The following is a 20,645-nucleotide window of genomic DNA, read 5'->3' on the forward strand; positions in this document are numbered from 1 at the left end:
GAGGCCTGCTATGCCATTAGGCACAATAACGTCGAAGTAAATATGTTTTATTCCTAGGACCAGGACTTTTTCCTGACTTTTTATTTTTCATTAACTGAATGAGAATAACTGGCCTGTATCAAGGACCCAGAGTTCTTCCTCCTGGTAAGGTACCAGCTAGCTGGTCAGTCTAGTCTAGGACGACAAAGAGCAGTGAAGTGGACGTGACTCACTGGCTTTGTCTCCGAAGATGGAGTTGTTCTGGAGGTCCTCTGGTAAACTGTCTCTGGAGGCAGACAGGTCTGGCATGGATTCAGACACAGAATATGGCTTATCTTCTGCAGGCTCTGTATCATCTTGGGTCAGCTGGAGGAACACCTGCACAGACCACAAAAAAACATAAACATGTCAATGGGTGTGAACTGTAATTGCATGTCATGTACATTATCTGAGTGTGTCTATCTCTGTATATGAAGTACACTGTATATGCATGAGTGCTGGTGTACTCTGTGAGTGCACACCACATTGATAAGCATCTGTGTATCTCTAACCTCCTCCAAGGTAGTGTCCGAGATGCCGTAGCAGCCCAGCTGTAGAAGGTCCAGGTTAGAGTCCAGGCTGGAGAGCAGGGAGCGGTAGGCCTCAGCATTAGAGGAGCTGAACGGGGGAAGGGAGTAGACCAGGTCTCCCATCTCAGCCTCCTTCAGACGAGCATCTGGCATGTAGGACTGGATGAACGTCTTGACCTCGACACCGTCAAACCTGGCCTGGGAGTCTGGGGCCTGGACCTAACAAGAGACCAGGGTGAGGAAGAAGAGGAGTGCTCATACAGTATGGCCTACATCAGGCCATTTTATTTACTATGTTTATTATGTTATTTATTTGACAGGGACAATACACATCAATTAACATTTATACACATTTTTTTATCTGTAGTCCCTGTGTTAGTTTTAAAACTTGATATAAGCATGTACAGTAGATGTCTTTTTTTGAATGTCTTATAATAAGGCTCATAAGTACCTTCTTGGTGAGTGTGAGGTTGTATCCCTGGGCCAGCTTATCTTTGAGGTAGAAGGGGGACCCGCAGCACTTGAGGCCTCCTCTCTCCAGGAAGGCTATACGGTCGCTCAACACCTCTGCCTCGTCCAGGTGATGGGTAGACAGGATGATGGTACGGTCTGAGAGAAGTTAAAGAGAGAGACACAAGGACACACACACACAGGCACACACAGGCAAGGATGCAAGGACACACACACACACACACCCGAACATACAGATGAATGCATGCACACACACACACACACACACAACAGGAAAAGAAAAGGACAAAGGAACACCAACATACAGATAAAGATACCCCACACGCAGAGACATGTGACAAACAACACAGAGACAAAAAGTATGAGCAATCCCATTCTGAACCTTTTCAGTTTTCCCTTCCCTCCCTGAGCAGCAGCTGTAAGTCACATCGACTGAGACAAACCCAACCAAGTAGCAGGCATGTCTGTGTGTGTTAAATAGCAGATTCCACACCCATACCGGTCCCTCTGCTCCCTCACTACAGATGCTGTGGGATCTCTTTTTCTCCACAGCTACACACACACACACAATACTGCTATGTGCACTTGGAGAAAATCTATTTCTGCTTCATTAACTGTAGAGAGAGAGAGAAGGCGGGGGGGGGGGCATTTGGGCTGTGAGACTCACCCTTCTTGTGCTTGATGACAATGTCCCAGATGGCGCGTCGGGAGCAGGGGTCGACCCCGGTGGTGGGCTCGTCCAGGACCACCAGACGAGAGCCCCCGATAAAGGCGATGGAGATGGACAGTTTCCTCTTCATTCCTCCAGACAGTGTCCCCACTCTCTTGTGTCGGTGGGCATACATGCCAGTCTCCTCCAGGATTCTGGGAAAGACAGTAGAAGGAAAAGACGTGTTACTGTATGTGGGAAACGTCAATTTGACTCAGAGCGTTTCAGTCATATTTAGTCACTACAATCTAAAAACAAATCTATGTGCAAAAGCAGTTCATCTTACATGGTTAATATGATGTAATTTAGAGATTTCTGGGGCGGATATGAATGTGATCTTGGTTCAGATTGTACTTTAGGTTGACTTGCTGTTAGACACAACAGCAGTGCGGTAAGTGACTACTCACTTGCGGACTTGCGCCTTCAGGTCATTCTGTGACCAGTGTGGTGCCTTGATCTGTCCGTATAGTAGCAGGTGCTCCTTGGTGGTCAGATGGTCAAAGTGGACATCATACTGCATGCACACACCCAGCTCCTGGCGAACGTCATCAATGTTAGTCTCCATGTCCTTCCCATACACCTCAATGGTACCAGAGGAGGGAGCGAACAAACCGGTGAGCAGAGACCTGGAAACAGAGACAATAATACATCACATAAACTTATGTTTTTCAATAGAGAAGACATTGTGAAAAAGCAATGAATAAATATATTCAGCAGGCCTAAATCCCTAACCCCAATGACATATTACAATGTGCCTAATAGATTATATCTGATTTAAAGAGAAGTAGAGAACAGATAGATCATTGTCAGAACTCACATGGTTGTGGTCTTGCCAGCTCCGTTGTGTCCCAGCAGTGCAGTGACTTGTCCCTCGTAGAATTTGACATTGAGGTTCTCTATGGCTGCTCTGTCCCCATAGGTCTTAGTCAGTCCATGGAGAGCCACGCCCACAGGAAGACCTGAGATCTCCTCTTTCATATGAGAGGGGAAGCCACCCTCAACTGAGAGAGAGAGAGAGAGAGAGAGAGAGAGAGAGAGAGAGAGAGAGAGAGAGAGATCAAAACATATTACGACACAGTCAGATCTCTTGATCTGTTAGCTGCAGCGAGCTGCTTTAGGAAGGCTGTTGTGTTGCAGTACTGTACCTTTGCTGTCCTTCTCATTGGGAAAGGCAGAGAGGTTATTCTTCATGATGTTGGAGAAGAGCAGTCCCCTATTGACATTCTCAGGGCCCTTGCTGCAGCAGCAGAAGAGACCAGTCCAGAATGAGGGCATCACAGGGAAGTACCAGGGTTTTGCAATGCCATACTTTCCTGATGGGCAAGTATATGATCAATAGAGGAAAAGCAATACATAATTTGCCATAGGGTTGGGGTCAATTCCATTTCAATTCAGTCAATTTAGGAAGTGAACTGACATGCCATGCAATTCCTCATTGCAGTGAGTTACATTGGCAATTGGAATTTCATTTCACTTCCTGAATTGACTGAATGGAAATGGAGCTGACCCCAACTGTTGAACAGTATTTGACTCTGTCTCCAGTCTAGTCTGGCTTGCTGTGTGTTTTTATTACTTGACGCTGTGTTGTGTGATTACCTGGGAAGACTATGCGAATGTAGGCTCCAATGATGAAGTAGCAAACTGAGTCGATGAGGAGAAGCCAACATAGCCAGCCGAAGGATGACGTGTCACCGGCCATGGGTGAGATATATTGGTTGCTCCACTGGATCCCTAGAGGAAGTAGAAAGTAGGAACATAAAAAGGTTTCAGTTAATTTGTTAAATCGCACTCTCTCCTCGTGGCTAGTATAGAGGCTGCTTTCTCCTCATGAGTTTGTTTTTTAAGCACCTTTGATGGCTTTGTGACACACACACACACCACACATTTACTAGCGTACGCATGCACACACGTACACACACAGACACACACACACGCAGACACATGCCTAGCACGCACACACACACAGACAGCCATCTTCCCAGCATGTCGTACCTTCTCCCTGGCTCTCATAGCGAGTGATGTATTGACTGGCATAGCTGAAACAGGTGGGGGCAAACAAACTCTGAGGGAAACAAGAGGCACGGATAAGGCATAACACAGGGACATCAATAAAAAAAAGTTCTGTATCAACCCCTATATCTCTCTCTGTTACTCTTCCTTCTCCTCTCTGTTTCTAGATCGTGATCTGTCTCCCTATCTCTCTTTTCTCCCTCTCCCTCAGCCCCTTCCCTCTCTTCCTCCTTCCCCCTCACCAGGGCGCTCTTGGTGGAGAACGATAGCGAACTCTCCAGTGTCATCACTATGATGAATGGGAAGAAGCTGATGACGTAGATGAGGGCGCCGCTCAACCCAGCGATGTTTGTCTTGTCAAAGAATGAGCTCACCAGGAAACTGATGGCCAGGATGCTGTAGAATATAAGAGAGGAGAATATTATGTCATATTTTTCAATAGAAATTGAAAAATGCCCATTCACATACAGACATACACACACACACCCAGGTTACCCTGCCACCCTGAGGTAGCCTACCTGAGTCCGTAGTCACTGAGGTAGAGGAAGAGCAGGAAGCCGTCACTGTGGGGCAGGACGCGCCCAGCCTTCAGGATGATGGTGAGGGTGATAATGGTAATGATAAGGAAGCATGCACTCTCTATGAACCAGGCGAAGAAGTGACTGATGGGATTGACCCCCATCATCTTCATGTACTGTGGAGGTCAAAAGGGAGGGGTTAGGAAATCAAACAATCAGAACTCATGACTCAAATACAGTATTTAGAATTTAATGAATGAATAGAATAATTAATTAATACATTTTAATGTCTTACCACCCAAAATATGTTTGTTTGAAAGAGACATCTACAGGAAATGACATAATTGCCAGGGGAGATGGTTGGCGGCTACTATACCTCATGAAGTCTGAGCTCTCTCTCATGAACCAGCTTCTTCACAAAGTTGGCGATGAACAGAACCCAGGCAATCATCAAGACCAGAGGAAATGCAAATGCAATGCTGTTCAGGTACCTGAGGAAGAGACATAACAGCTGTCAATCAATCAATCAATGTCACCGCCTAGCTACCAGCACTGGGACTGAGAAAGAAAGAAAAACAACATGTTCACTCACGTGCTAAAAATATGGATTGCAGTCATGCATACACACAATCACTCTCAGATGAACACATCATGATGAGCATGTATATAACACACACACAAACAAAAACAGTTCCCTAGAAAAAACAATAACAACGACAATGTCCTAACCTCATGTAATTCACTCAAAGCTTTTTTCCATAATCAGAGAGGGTATACCCTGATACATGGACCTTGTCAATGTTTATAATAATACAAGTAATATTTCAAAGTGATCGTATCGGGAATAATGTGTTGTTCCCTAATAAATCAATGCACCAGAGCTGCAGGGATCACCATGTCTACGTCCCAAATGGCACCCTATTTCCTTTATAGTACACTATTTTTAACCAGGGCCCATAGGCCCATTGAGTGAAAAATAGTGCACTATATAGGGAATATGGTGCCATTTGGGGCACAACTTATATCTCACACATGAATGGGAGGCAGCCAGGCAGGGAGAGCAGCTACGCTGCGTTTGTGAGATGAGATATCCATGTTGGCTTCAGAAGCACTCTCAGTAAGATGTAAACATAGACATTATGCTCAGCCATGATTTATGGCGAAGCGTGTACTGTATTGATGCAGGGGACATAGCTAGTAGTTTATGTGTAACTGATCGGAGGCTAGATGAGAGATGAGGGCGTTTTTTATTGTGGGTCTGCTCATCAACAGGAGGGGAGATAATGCGTGTGTGTGCATGTGTGTGTGTGTGTGTGTGTGTGTGTGTATGTGTGTGTGTGTGTGTGTGTGTGTGTGTGTGTGTGTGTGTGTGTGTGTGTGTGTGTGTGTGTGTGTGTGTGTGTGTGTGTGTGTGTGTGTCTGTGAGTGTGTGTGTGAGTGCACCAGCATTCACGTGTGCATGTTAGGCCTACTCACTCGTCCTTGAGGAAGCAGGGGTAAGGGAAGGCCTGTAGCTGGACGGCTGGCTCAGTGACCTGCTGTCCTGTCTGGGTCTCTGAGAGATGATGAGATAGACAGTAAAACATCACATCACATAATACATCATCACATAACATAGAACAGTGTTGTTTTCTCTTTTCTTAACAGCACTGATTTAGCTGACAGATGCAGGAATGTTTTTACTATGACCATGATATGGGTTGTGTCTTACCTACCTTACCTACCCTTACCTACCCTTAAAAAAAGGGTTCCAAAAAGGTTATTTGGCTGTCCCCATAGGACTCTTTTTAGTTCCAGATAGAACCATTTTTGGTTCCAGGTAGAACCCTTTTTAGTTCCTCGTAAAACCTTCTGTGGAAAGGGTTCTACAGTACATGGAACTCAAAAGGGTTCTACCTGGAACCAAAATGGTTCAGCCTAGAACCAAAAAGCATTCTTCAAAGGGTTCTCCTATGGGGACAGCCGAAGAATCCTGTTAGGTTCTAGATAGCACTATTTAAAAAAAAGAGTTTACCTTGGGTAAAAGCACTGTCTGTACTGTAAGTCACTCTGGATAAGAGCATCTGCTAAATCCCCAAAATGTAAATGTAAACATATCATCAACAACATAACGTTACCTATGATGGCCCTGTCGATGCTCTCCTGCAGGTATACAAAGCCTCGGTTGTAGCGCTGGGTCTTCAATGAGGAGATGTAGGGGTCCTTCACCCAGAAAGGGTTGCGGGAGCGGTCGGTCCGCATGGAGTTCTCGATGGACATGCGGATGGTGTAGTCCACCTTGGGAGGCAGCGCGGAGGAGGAGGAGTGTGAGGCGTCTCGCCGCTTCCTGTGTGAGTCGTCATCATCCTTGGGCAGCTTGAAGATGATACCTGCAGAAAGAGAAACAGATCACAAACTGCTATTTTATTTTTGACTACTTGAATATTATATTAAGTAAATGTATTGTTACAGAGAAATGATTTAATATAGGAATCAAGACGGCTGTAGGGCAAAATGTTAAAACACAAGGCATTTATTTTGAAATATAAAGGATAGACTAACTGGCATAGAGGTCTCTGGTCTGGGTGAGGTGTTCAGCCACGGTGTTGAGGTCCTCAGTAGAGTTGATGCCGTGGAAGCGGTCAAAGTTAATACAGGAGGACAGGTTCATCATCAGGTTGGACAGAGTGGTGATCTGGGTCACAATGTCCTTGTTTTTCTCCAGGAGGGTCGCTGTGCTAGCTAAGGGGAGAACACGGGTCTATTAGATATAATAAAAATACAAATAGAAAGATAAAGAAGATCTATAGCTAATAAAGTGGATAAATATCTTAAGACAGATTAAGATATTTAAGTAGTGAGAAGTGGACAGAGGGTCAGGGGGTCAGGAGGGAAGATGTATATTAAATACAAAGATAATATAAAACTAAAGAAAAAAAGATGCACATTATAAAGAATGTATGAATTAATGAAAACATGTATTGCTCCGAAGGGAATTTGAATGTAGAAGATATGTTAAGACACATTTTATTGGAATGTCTTAATTGAAGGCCTTGATATGTTTTAGATTTTACATAGAGATAACTACTGAAGAAGGGATAAGGGTTGTCTTGTATGTACCCATTTTCCAAAGTAAGACCTTCAAATACAAAACTCACAGAAGTTCTTGAGAGTATCCTTCATCTTGCTCACATCAATGTCTGTCTGCATCTCAATGAAATTCTGAACAAAGGAATTGCCAAGGGAATTCTAGGAGGGAGAAAGAAGTTGAGTAAAATAACATCCATATACAGTTGCTGAAACTTTCAGTTGCTGAAAAAACGTTCTAGTATTTTCCTCTACTTTCCTAGATAGATGGAATGTTCACCCTATTTGCTAGAGAGTGCACTACTTTTGAGCAGAACCCTTGTCAAAAGTAGTGCACTATATAGAGAATAAGGTGCCATTTGGGACACCGCCATGGATTCCAGAAAAAAAGCAGATAGAAGCTTATATAAACCCATTGTAGCTTTGAGAATAGCTGGTTCATACCTGGAGCATTGGCAGGGTTTGATTCAGTATCTTGGCTGAGTCCATAATGTAGGAAGAGGACTGGAGCCAATCCTGGGAGTACATCTTCAGGTTGGCAAACTGCTGCAACGTGGCATTGGACTGGAAGACAATACATACAGATGGTGATACAGTGTAGTGTAGTGTGTGTGTGTGTGCACATGTGTGTGTGTGTGCCAGTGCACATGTTTGTGTGTATTCATGGTTGTGTGTGTGTGTGTACCTTTTCTATGATGGCCCTAGTGAGTGGTGTGTCTGGGCTGTACAGGACCTGTCCCAGCAGCATGGGCTTGAGGAAGGCCCAGGCTATGGCTCCCCCAGTGGTGTTCACCATGTCCAGGTAGAAGTTCATACAGAAAGGAGCTGGCCAGGGGAAGAGAAGGTGCAGGTTATGAGATGTGTCAGTCCTACATTCTTATAGGAAAATGTCACAATTTTCAACCTCATATTAAATCATACTTAATAATAAAAAAAGATATTCATAATCTTGTTGTAACGATGTAATTTCAATTAGCTTTGAACACTGGGTCTATGCTTAAACCAAATAAGCAATGTGTGCTTATGTATGTAAAATGTATGTAACGGCTAGAGCAGCCTATTTTATTTATTCTTTATTTAACTCGGCAAGTCAGTTAAGAACAAATTCTTATTTACAATGACGGCCTAGGAACAGTGGGTTAACTGCCTTGTTCAGGGGCAGAACAACAGATTTCTACTTTGTCAGCTTGGGGATTCGATCTAGCAACCTTTCGTTTACTGGCCCAACACTCTAACCATGAGGCTACCTGCCACCCCAGGTAGCATAAAAGCCTACAACTTTTAATTCTCTAATAAATTATATCAATCAACAAATCAATCAACTAATCAACCATCTGCAAAGTGGGTTCCATACTGGCATTGCGAGGGATCTTGAACTTGCTGACCAGCTCCTCCATCCTGTGCTCCTGCTGTGTGGAGGGGTCTGTCTCAGTCATGATGGGCAGCTTGGAGATGCCAAACAGAGACATGATGCCATGGTTACACATGGCTCTGGACACAGTGGTAAATGTAGCTCTGCTGGACATTGTTCTGGTTTTACCATACACCATCTGGGGGTGGGAAAAGAAGAGAATTAGGAGGGATGAATGAGAGAGAGAGAGAGAGAGAGAGATACCCACAGCCAGACAGACCTGCAGCAATCCTTTCAGACACAGCCATTCACTACTATCTCAGTATGAGTAGAGCTCTATATCAGACTCAGCCATTCACTACTATCTCAGTATGAGTAGAGCTCTATATCAGACTCAGCCATTCACTACTATCTCAGTATGAGTAGAGCTCTATATCAGACTCAGCCATTCACTACTATCTCAGTATGATTAGAACTCTATATCAGACTCAGCCATTCACTACTATCTCAGTATGATTAGAACTCTATATCAGACTCAGCCATTCACTACTATCTCAGTATGATTAGAACTCTATATCAGACTCAGCCATTCACTACTATCTCAGTATGAGTATAGCTCTATATCAGACTCAGCCATTCACTACTATCTCAGTATGATTAGAACTCTATATCAGACTCAGCCATTCACTACTATCTCAGTATGAGTAGAGCTCTATATCAGACTCAGCCATTCACTACTATCTCAGTATGAGTAGAGCTCTATATCAGACTCAGCCATTCACTACTATCTCAGTATGAGTAGAGCTCTATATCAGACTCAGCCATTCACTACTATCTCAGTATGAGTAGAGCTCTATATCAGACTCAGCCATTCACTACTATCTCAGTATGATTAGAACTCTATATCAGACTCAGCCATTCACTACTATCTCAGTATGAGTAGAGCTCTATATCAGACTCAGCCATTCACTACTATCTCAGTATGAGTAGAGCTCTATATCAGACTCAGCCATTCACTACTATCTCAGTATGAGTAGAGCTCTATGTAATACTCCATAGATTCTCCATAAAGAAACACAATACTACTGTTCTATCTTATTCTGTGTTTGTCTCAGTATGAGCAGAAGGAGAGAAAGAAACAGGAAGACAGAGACAGGTAGACAGACTGCTAGCTACAATCCTCCCAGATTGCTGCAGCATCATGCTTCAATACTCACACTGCGGAACTCTGGGTCAGAGACCAGGTTGAGGTCTCGTATGGAGAACATGTAGTCCTGAAGGTGGGCGATGACAGGAAGCAGCTTGCCCATCATGTCCGTCAGGAACTTGACTATCTGCAGCATGAACCCCACTATGCTCTGCATCTCACTGGACAGCATCAGCTGTGGAGAGACATATGGAGGGACATTAGTATCACACATTAAACAGCAGAACCCTCTGTCATTAGGACTAGGCTGTAGACAGCAGAACCCTCTGTCATTAGAACTAGGCTGTAGACAGCTGAACCCTCTGTCACTAGAACTAGGCTGTAGACAGCTGAACCCTCTGTCATTAGGACTAGGCTGTAGACAGCTGAACCCTATGTCATTAGAACTAGGATGTAGACAGCTGAACCCTCTGTCATTAGGACTAGGCTGTAGACAGCTGAACCCTCTGTCATTAGAACTAGGCTGTAGACAGCTGAACCCTCTGTCATTAGGACTAGGCTGTAGACAGCTGAACCCTCTGTCATTAGGACTAGGCTGTAGACAGCTGAACCCTCTGTCATTAGGACTAGGCTGTAGACAGCTGAACCCTCTGTCATTAGGACTAGGCTGTAGACAGCTAAACTCTCTGACATCTGAGAGCCTGTAGACAGAATCCCCTTCGGTCTTACTGTCCTTAATTACATTACATGTCTACCTATCTCAGGGTTTCTTAACCCCGGTCCTGGTGATCCAAAGGGGTGCACATTTTTGTTTTTGCCCTAGCACTACACACCTAGCACTACACACCTAGCACTACAAACCTAGCACTACACACCTAGCACTACACACCTAGCACTCCACACCTAGCACTACAAACCTGATTCCACCAATCAACGCATCATCAAACCGTTGATTAATGGAATCAGACGTGTACTGCTAGTGATAAAACAAAAACGTGAACCAGTTTGGGTCCCCAGACGCACATATAGTCACAGAGAATCCCGATGTGTAACCTTTACATGACTTGCCCTGACACTGAGACATAACCATTCCTTACTCTGTAGACGACACTCTCCATGTGGACGTAGCAAGCCAACAGCACTATGAAGTTGTACTGTAAAACTGCAGATGGCAGGTTACACACATACCCTGTATATCATGTTCTCCATGTGGACGTAGCGAGCCACGATGACTACAAAGTTGTACCACTGGTTTATAGGCAGGTTGCAGAAGACCTGGAAGAGGAGCTGCTCTGTGCTATTCATCTGCAGGCTGGTTGGGTCCCTGCAGTGGTGCATGTTAGCCAGCCACGCTAGGATCTATAGAGGGGAGATAGAGATTGTGTATGGGTCAGATCACTAGATATAGTACTAGCTAGTAGCAAATTAGAAGAGTAAGAACATATGATGGAGAGAAAAGAGAGAGATTTTTCACTGCAGTGGTGCATGTTAGCCAGCCAGGCTAGGATCTACAGTAGACAGAGAGGTTGAAGACTGGTCTGACTTTCATGACAACATCTAAAAATGACGATTATATGATTTCTCTCTCTTTTAGAGAGATTCGTATTTAGTGTTATTGTTACACATCATATGGGCATCACAGCTGATCTGTGGCTTACAATAATCTGAAGTGAGCTCACCTGGAAGTTGCTGTTAGGCATGGTGGTCTCCATCAGCAGGTGGAGGATCTCAGGTGGGATGTCAGTGTAATGTTGGACCTCCAGAGCAAACGCTGTCTTGTTCCTCAAGAGCTCCGACATTTTCACCACACCTAGGAAATACAATACAATAGGTGACTGCAGAGAAAATACAGGAGGTTCAACACCTTGACCACACCTGTAGAAACCTTTTTTTACAAGTGACTGAAGAGAAAATACAGGATCTTGACCACACCTGGGAAACATAAAATATATATTTTACATGATATATTTATACGTTGGCCTCCCGAGTGGCACAGCGGTCTGTGCCACTCGGGAGGTACTGCACCACAGTGCTTTAGGCATCACTAAAGATCAGGGTTTGATCCCAGGCTGTGTCGCAGCCGGCCACGACTGGGAGACCCATGAGGTGGCGCACAATTGGACCAGCGTTGTCTGGGTTAGGGGAGGGTTTGGCTGGCCACATGCACACAGACACGGTGTTTCCTCTGACACATCGGAGTGACTGGCTTCTGGGTTAAGCGAGCATTGTGTCAAGAAGCAGCGCGGCTTGGCAGGGTCGTGTTTCAGAGGACGCATGGCTCTCGACCTTTGCCTCTACCAAGTCCGTATAGGAGTTGCAGGAATGGGACAAGACTGTAACTACCAATTGAGGAGAAAAAGGGGTAAAAAGCTACGATAGTCATTTACAACATTAACAAAGTCTACACAGTATTTCTGATCAATTTTATGTTATTTTAATGGACAAAAAATGTCATTTTCTTTCAAAAACAAGGACATTGCTAAGTGACCCCAAACTTTTGAACTGTAGTGTATATTTAGGCAATAAGGTCCAAGGGGGTGTGGTGTATGGCCAATATACCAGGGCTAAGGGCTGTTCTTATGCACAATGCAAACCCCCGAGGTACCTTATTGGGATTATAAACTGGTTACCAACGTAATTAGAGCAGTAAATGTTTTGTCATACGTGTGGTGTATGGTCTAATATACCACTGCTGTCAGTCAATCATCATTCAGAGCTCGAACCACCCAGGTTATAATTATATTTAAAGGTACATTATAAGTCATTCTAAAAGCAGTATGGGCTGCATGTTCAGAAGAGCAAAATACATTACATCAGCTTTACGCTTCATAGTATAATTAGGCAATTAGCTAACAAATGATCTAAGTGATTAGCTAATTAACCCTGAATTAATAAGCAATTAGCTCATTAATGACTTGGCTTATCGAGTGCAGTAATTGAAGTAATGGGGCAGTGGTGCCTGGAGTTGATCTAGTCTAGTGGTTAAGGCCACTGCCTCCAGCATGTATTGTCCCCCCTGCCTGCATGACATCGAATCCCGGCCTCATCATCCTTCTCACCTCTGTATCTCCCTTTAATTCATCTATCTATCTCCCCTTCATCCATGCCTGTCACCGTCAAAAACAACAATAAAATCCTAATAAATAAATGTTGAAAAGTAATTGGTATACCTGGAGAGGTCATGTTGATGTTGAGGGATTTCAGGCTGCTGATGTTCAGGCCAAGTGTCTGGGTGAGTGCAGAGGTCCTGTGTCACAAACATACACAGGCACATCACACACATGAACATTTGTCAACGATAACTTCCATTTACACAATATACCATTTTAGTTATTCATTTATTTTTAAGTCTACATGTCCTATAATGTCTCCATACCAGTTTATGTTGACATTGTAGGTGTTGGGGTCTCCTATGAAGGTTTCGAACAGAGCTTCAAACAGGTCAGAGCTGTCCTGAGCCAGACTCTGGGTCATTATATGGAAGGCCTGGAGAATGGGCATGGCAGTCTCACACAGGAACCCTGGGCCAAGAGACAGAGCCTGCATCACCTGCTGAATGGAGTCCATATCCTCCAGCGCACACACCTGCAACACAAGTTACACAAGTTAGTTTATTTGCAAGGTGTAATGAATAGGCCTACATTAAAAATCTTGCTCACTCACAAAGCAGAACGTGCAAGATGAGTCATATGGACTGTGAATTTTGTCAGTATAGAAGCCCAATGGTAGCAGTCAAAACACTGTAAATAAACCATGTTACTGTATGTGTGTGTGTCTTGTTGTAGAACACATGTAGCTCCTCGCTGTTGCAACAAATGTCTGTGTCTACCCTAGTCTTGGTGATGTTATGGTAGTCTAGACATTATTCCAGAGAGAATAGCCTCTGTATCCCTCTCGCCCTACAGATGAAAGTTTCATGAGAAGTACTGTGTTCTAACCTTAGAGGTCAGGTAGACCAGTATGTTGCTGAAGTTTCCATCTGACCAGCTGCCGCTGAAGAGTTCAGACCCTAACTGGATGGTCTGGAGTAGGAGGTGTAGGTTCACTTTGGAGGGAGGGAGAGAGGGAGGGAGGGAGAGGGAGAGAGATAGAACAAGGGAGAGAGAGAGAGTGTGGGAGGGAAAGGGAGGACAGTAGAGATGTGTTAAGGTGACATGGTAACACAGTGTCCCACAGGGCATCATTACCACCTCTATTTCAGGGTGGCTTCTCTGAACAGCAAGCAGCAAATGATGTGGGACCCTGCATACTACTGACGAGGCAAAGGGACCAACTTTCTACGTCTCAAATGGCACCCTATTCCTCACATAGTGCACTACTTAGTCTCTGGTCAAAGCAGTGAGACCTCAAGGCGAAACATCTAATTAAAACGAGACACGAACTACGGTGAATGGTAAATATTGGTGCACTGCATTAAAAACCCAGAAGAAAAGCGAGTGACTTAACATACTCTTTGAATCATTTAGGATCTCAGGGGTACTGCAGTGGAGAAAATAATAAAAAGGGTATGATCCTCAAGCCAGGATCATACCTCTGGGAAATGAAAGGGTTGTAGCTGAAGTAGCTGTGGTGCAGTTTTTCAAGTGACTATATTGCATATACAGAGATATAACCTTGTTACATGGCATTATAAAACAAGTACAGTAGCCAATTAAAATGTGGTCACATAGCTATTATATTTGTGTGTGTGTGTGTGGGGGGGGGGGTATTTAGTGATTGAATTCTTACTTGGCTAATGCGATTTAATAAGGTTTAATAAGGAGCAGAGTGTCTTTCTCTTGGATATGTGCCATATGCCTCCTGGCTTATCTGGAGTTCTAACAAAGCTCACATTATTAAGCCCATCCTATTGCACTGCCTGGTTTCAATATGAAATATGTCCATTAATAATGGTGTTTGGAATATGGCTACATTAAAAACACATTGTGAGCAGTGATGTATATAAACTCTGGATTGCTGATGCTATGTATTGGCCAATGAAAGGCTTTGAAGCAACCGGTCAGCCATATTGGCACTCCCCCAGAAGGAGCAGTCCTCCATAGGAATGGATGGAATCCTACAGTATTTTAATTGAATAGGAAAATATTACACGTATTTAAGTATATATTTTGATGTTGTAGTGGGGACAGTAACATTAGTACTTTCAAAAAATTATACTTTAAGGAAAATGTATATATTTTCATATACTTTTTGTATGTTTCGCTCACATAATTTACCAATAAGGCACAAGAGGCAGTGCTGCATCATGAATACAGTCACAGGTAAATGCCGTTGTTTGGATACCAACATATTAAAATTACAATAAATTACACATTTTCATCAAAACTTTCATCAAATTTCATTCTTCCACCTCAAGATATTGTCTGGACAAAAATGTGGTCGTTAGTTCTTTTGGTCATGTTGCTACAAACGCGACCCAGTTGTTAATTATTTTTCACAAAGTTGCTATGCAAAAGGACTGGTCGTCCGTTCTAAACAGAATGGTTGCTATGCAGGCTGGATAATGTTCTTGTCACTTGTCACCGACTTCAGATAACTCAGTCATGTCAAACATTGAAACTGGAATGACAGTCCACTTACTGCATTTTTGTTTGTTTGAGATATTTTCTATTGGTATTTACTTGGATATGTCCATGATAAAGACGTTGATACATACTATCTCTACAGTATGTATGGTACTACATAGATCGTTATTCAACAGTGGAACATTGTTTCCGATGTCAGACAGGCAGACAGAGAGACTTATATTAACCCCTGCTGTACGAAACTAAATGCTAGGTTGGAAGCAAGGAGAAATATTGTGCGAGTAGAGATAAATATAAGCGATGATTCGGACAGCATCATGAGCATGATATACTTATGGAGTGATCATTTTCAGATGGAACTGTTAGCAGGAATTGGTGTGTCTATGACGGCCAATACAGCATAGTGTGGAAAGCTGCTCGTCCAATCAGTATCCAGGATCCAAACAACCAGTTTTATAATATAACTTTAAAGTATGCATTAAGGTGTCGATAATATCATAAAATTGGCAAAAACAAATGTAGACATTTAAAAAATGCATTTCTATAGCTTCCAAAATATTTTTTACAATGGTGGGGTAGTGCCAAGATGGAGGCACGATGGCTTCAAAACAGCTCCCCCTTCAGTCATCTAGTGTATATAAATAATTGATTACACGGGATTCCTCAAGTAGGAGTTCCTAGTAGGAGTTCCAAGTAGGAGTTATATGAGGGTCAAATAGAGAGGCGGAGGGAAGGTCTGACTTTTGACTTCTGTATCAGAGGACACCTGACACGTGGGGCTGTAGAAATCAAATTATGCATATGAACATTTAACAGTGTGAAGACTGCATGTGGTTGTCTGTGAGGGTTAGGTCTGTAGGAGTCTAGAGGAGTCGCTATGCAATTAGACACAATGTGAGTAGGAGGACACCAGGGAAGATTGTCTGTGAAAGTTAGTAGGAGAACATACAGTTAGAGGCATTTTGGATGATTTTTTTTTTTTTCTAGAATGTTCTTATTTAAGGTCCATCTTCCCACTCTAAATCAACTAATATGGCAGCTTAAGGACTTTACACATTTTGGATATTATGATAACATTGTGCCACCAGTAGTAACACCAATGATGGTAAGACTAATGAGACATTGTAGGTTGTTGAGGATATTTTCTTAAATGGAGGCCAAAGATGCTCAAATCAAGGGTATGCTCAAATCAGGGGTATGCTAAAAACAAGGGTATGCTCAAATCAAGGGTATGCTCAAATCAAGGGTATGTTCAAATCAAGGGTATGCTCAAATCAAGGGTATGCTCAAATCAAGGGTATGCTCAAATCAAGGTTATTAACCCTTTAAAAATAATTGACTAAAGTGATATGATTAAAGATTTTGCTCACAATGTTATTTCCCTTCATTTACATTTAGTAACACCAAGTGACACTTTGGGTTTAGACACACCAAATTATCAATGGAATCCTCAAATTGATGACATTCTAAAAGGGTGTGATAAGCTAATCATTGTCTTTAACATAGACACCTCCCCCGATAACAGTTTGCCAATGACATATGGTATAACTGAGGGACAGGAATTATACTAGTAAATAAAATAGGTATTTTGATAGATTTGTTTGTTTTTAATAATCTATACAATATGATAAAGACTTTTGTTCACTTTCTAGCATTCATAATAGATAGATATCTCTAAATCCCCAAAATATGCCCAAAAATTGTAAAAAGGACTTGCATTAAGTTTTATAATTGATAAACAGCTCAATATTAACAAAAACATATATGATATGTAACTATTTGTCATTTTAAAGTGTTTTCATGGTTGCAAAGGCAAGGGACGCAAATGCTATGAACGACCCCACTACTTTTGACCAGAGCACTATGGCCCTTGGTCAGAAGTACTACTCTAAATAGGGAATAGGCCATTTGGGATGTTGGCTTAGTTAGAGGTATTCTAGGGTTAGAGGCTAGGATAATGGAAGAATGAAGAAAAGTAATCTTGTCCACTCAGCGGATTCCCGTCCATCAAACTAACGATGGAAACTAAATGTGATTTTTTTTTTGTCTTTGTAATGTCTTTCTGGAGCCAATCGGTCAGGTCTATAGTGAGACTTGTCTCCTTTATTTATTCTCCATTTAAACAACGTGAGTCCTATTGAGCAATACATCTAATTTCAAGGGAGTCCCGACTGAGCCATGAACCTCTGAACCACTAAGAGAGAAATGAAGAGGTAACTAGAAGAGTAAAGTAACTAGGCTTACCTTGTGATTCCGTGGCCAGGCCCATTGTGATATTCTTAATAAGGGGAGCATAGGGAAAGTCCTCGGGAACCCTGTTAGATATGTCTGTCAGAACAATTGACAACCTGTGGGAGTGGGCGGAAGACAAAAAACCATCATCATCAGCTGCTCCTCTCATTTCTGCAAGTAGTACTGTAAACTACAATTAGTTACATCTTTCATCATGGTTGTTATGCACATGATCCTCACAGACGAGATGATATTATTAGTAGATTATAATATTAAAGTAAATACCAAGTAACTGGAAAATACTGCTTCTGAGATAAAATAATAATAATAATAAATAATAAGTCATCAATGCTGAGATCTCTGAATGCTACAGCTGTGAGCACAAGCCATTGTCATGGGACAGACGGGAAACTTATTCAGCTTCATTAACCATTTATCTCCAAAGCAACAGCAAAACGTAGCCTGGTCCCAGACCTGTTTGTGCTTTATAGCCAACGTCTATGATCATGTTCATGCCAACGACCATAGAAATTGGCAGGACAGGACAAACAGATATGCAATCAGTCTAAAAACAGAAAACGAACTTGTGTGTCCAGTTGGTCTCGTTCATCATTAGCAGATGTCCAGTGTTCATCTTGGCTGCAGCCAATACCAGACGAGCCACGCTGGCCTCCATGCTAGTGTTTGCCAGGCCCAGGAGACCCTGAACGTTATGGAGAAGCAGCTGGGTGACATCAGCAGTCTGGGCCAGGGGGCCTCGGCCTGACTGTAACACCTGCAACATCTTCTGGATGGCATGTTCCAGGTCTCCTAAATGGTTAACACACACAAATATATTCATTTCTACAGTGCTAGTTTTAATGTAAGCATTCCTTCGAGGAGGAACAAGTATATATTGGTTAATTTGTTTGAATCAATACATTTAAAATGTTCAGCAAATGTTTTGCTTGATCTTAACTGTAAGTGCTCATCCATGGAGGAGATAATTATAGCTTGCCAGTACCTGACACAAAAGGGACCATACCCTTGTATCATAGTTCCCTGGTACAAAAGAAAAATGGAGAAACAATTACCTATGATACTGCCTGCTGTCTGCAGGCTGGGGTATGAAGACAGAGAGACCAGGAGACTCTGAACCGAGCTGGAGATGACAGCCATAGCGCCGGCTATGTCCCCAGTGGTGGTGGTGTAGTTGATAGCCATGGTGGTGATGTGCAAGATATGGAGGGAGACGTTGAAGTAGTGTTCACTGCCATCGGGCATCAGGGGTGCCACAGCCATGGCAGCCTGGTTGAGGGATGCCAACACGGAGGGTACGTGGACGGCTGATTGGGGCATTGATAAACCTTGCCACAGGCTGGTGGACACCTGGTGATGATGATGATGATGATGTTTATTAATTGTTCAAAAATCATTGTACAAATAGCAAGCCACAAGCTCAATTGCAAGAACAATTTACAACGTAATGATGCAATATGAAACATTACAAATATGGCTAACATATTTACTGTTGACCCACTTATGTATGCATTCATAAAGCACTTATAACAGCTACAAAAGACATTATAATATCTGTCAAAGGCAGTCACAAACATTACCTGTTGTGACACTCTAAACAGGACCTGGACCGTGGCACCAGCACTGTCCCCCTGGTACCCTGTTGGGGTGTTGGTTAGGTTGAGCATGGTAAGGATAGACATGGTGACCTGCTTGGAGATCCCCAGGAAGGATGGAGGGATCTGGGCCGTGTTGGAGACCCCAGAGAGGGCAGCGAGAAGGACCGACTCCAGAGGGAGAACGTATATCCTCTGGTCCTCAGGCAGAAAGGCCACCAGGGCAACGAACGTCTGATTGATCATTGCCTCTTTCTCGTGAGGGCTGCTGAAGTTGTGACTTGCAGCGGAGAGGTTGAACAGGGTATGAGTGGCTAAGGCACTGTTCAGGAAGAGAGGGTGAGTGGTGGACTGGATCGGCTTCCTGTCCGGAAGGGTCGTCTCCCTATCGGAGGCCAGGAGATGATCCAGTGAGGCAGAGAGCATGCTTGTAGCCTTCATCATGTTCTTCATGTCACGTGGGTGTGAAACCAGCAGTGCAAAGCCTTTCACCATCTGGCCAGAGGTGTTGAGGTACATCAGGCTGTCCGTGGGTAGGTAAGAGGTGAACACAGCAATGGTCTGGTCTAGAGCCATCATGTACGGAGCCAGACTCATGTAAGCTTCTGGTCTGGACAGAGAGCTGAGGATGTTCTGAATGATGGCATTGATTTGAGATGTAATATCAGAGACCTCTTCCAGGTTATCTGCCAGGATGTCGTTGAAGGCGGTGAGAAACTGAATGGTCATGTTGGATCCATTGTTGGGGCCACTGTAGATGATCCTTGCCACCTCAGCACTCAGCTGCCTAACCATATGCTCCACCCTCTGGGCGACTTGTAGTGGGGGATGCTGGGACAGTACCATGGCCATGTCCGCCATCTTGCCCAGGCCTGCTGACAACTTCTGTATCTTGGCCAAGTCCTCCATGATCCAGTCTTCATGGGCTATCTCCACGAACAGCTGGCTGTATGCCTGCCACTGTCTGGGGAGGGTGAGGTAGGAGAGGATGCCCAGGGCCACGTCGATGGGGTCGTCCAGAGGGGGGGGGACTGAGGGGCCCCATGTCATGGCTCCGGCCCTGGACATAGACCTGGAGACGTTCCCCATGGGTGGTAGTGATGGTGGTACCATGCCAATGTCCCTAGAGACCCCTTTGAGTACTACAGACAAGTCAGGGTTGCCGAAGAACATATGGGCAGTCTCCATGATGTCTGGCATGGTGGGTGGCATTGCCAGGGCCTGGAACAAGACAGGGTAGTCCAAGTAGAACAGATCAAGGAAGTCATCCATTGGCTCTTTCATTGGCTCCCTCCTCATCAATTCGCGGCGGACCCTCCTGGACACACCCTCATTGTGGTGGGGGGGACTCCTGCTCCGCCCGGTCATCTCGTCTTGTAATTGGCTCAGGTAGTAGTCCAGCGTGGTGAAGAGATCACTGGTCTGAGATACCTAAAAATTCAGAAAAAAAGGCCA

The 20,645-nt window shown here is 43.7% G+C and overlaps 1 protein-coding gene across 2 annotated transcripts in view; it reads right to left on the reverse strand.

Annotated features, from left to right (window-relative positions):
* The window catches only part of abca12 (ATP-binding cassette, sub-family A (ABC1), member 12), an 86,330-nt gene that overhangs the window by 29,576 nt on the left and 36,109 nt on the right, over positions 1-20,645 (reverse strand). For both annotated transcript variants that reach the window (XM_064944428.1, XM_064944427.1), the window contains exons 34-62: positions 19,176-20,621; positions 18,651-18,945; positions 18,162-18,387; positions 17,590-17,693; positions 13,759-13,865; positions 13,197-13,405; positions 12,991-13,067; positions 11,500-11,630; positions 11,009-11,179; positions 9,891-10,055; positions 8,677-8,872; positions 8,008-8,147; positions 7,767-7,886; positions 7,394-7,484; positions 6,798-6,977; positions 6,374-6,625; positions 5,733-5,811; positions 4,633-4,747; positions 4,257-4,432; positions 3,981-4,134; positions 3,721-3,790; positions 3,325-3,459; positions 2,874-3,041; positions 2,546-2,729; positions 2,136-2,354; positions 1,687-1,883; positions 1,000-1,157; positions 531-767; positions 213-357 (exon numbers count right to left, since the gene is read on the reverse strand). In XM_064944428.1, coding sequence (XP_064800500.1) covers positions 213-357; positions 531-767; positions 1,000-1,157; positions 1,687-1,883; positions 2,136-2,354; positions 2,546-2,729; positions 2,874-3,041; positions 3,325-3,459; positions 3,721-3,790; positions 3,981-4,134; positions 4,257-4,432; positions 4,633-4,747; positions 5,733-5,811; positions 6,374-6,625; positions 6,798-6,977; positions 7,394-7,484; positions 7,767-7,886; positions 8,008-8,147; positions 8,677-8,872; positions 9,891-10,055; positions 11,009-11,179; positions 11,500-11,630; positions 12,991-13,067; positions 13,197-13,405; positions 13,759-13,865; positions 17,590-17,693; positions 18,162-18,387; positions 18,651-18,945; positions 19,176-20,621 — 5,947 coding nt within the window. The remainder of the gene's footprint in view (positions 1-212; positions 358-530; positions 768-999; positions 1,158-1,686; positions 1,884-2,135; positions 2,355-2,545; positions 2,730-2,873; positions 3,042-3,324; positions 3,460-3,720; positions 3,791-3,980; positions 4,135-4,256; positions 4,433-4,632; positions 4,748-5,732; positions 5,812-6,373; positions 6,626-6,797; positions 6,978-7,393; positions 7,485-7,766; positions 7,887-8,007; positions 8,148-8,676; positions 8,873-9,890; positions 10,056-11,008; positions 11,180-11,499; positions 11,631-12,990; positions 13,068-13,196; positions 13,406-13,758; positions 13,866-17,589; positions 17,694-18,161; positions 18,388-18,650; positions 18,946-19,175; positions 20,622-20,645) is intronic.

This window comes from Oncorhynchus masou, chromosome 29 (assembly GCF_036934945.1).
Source record: "Oncorhynchus masou masou isolate Uvic2021 chromosome 29, UVic_Omas_1.1, whole genome shotgun sequence".
NCBI lineage: Eukaryota > Metazoa > Chordata > Actinopteri > Salmoniformes > Salmonidae > Oncorhynchus > Oncorhynchus masou.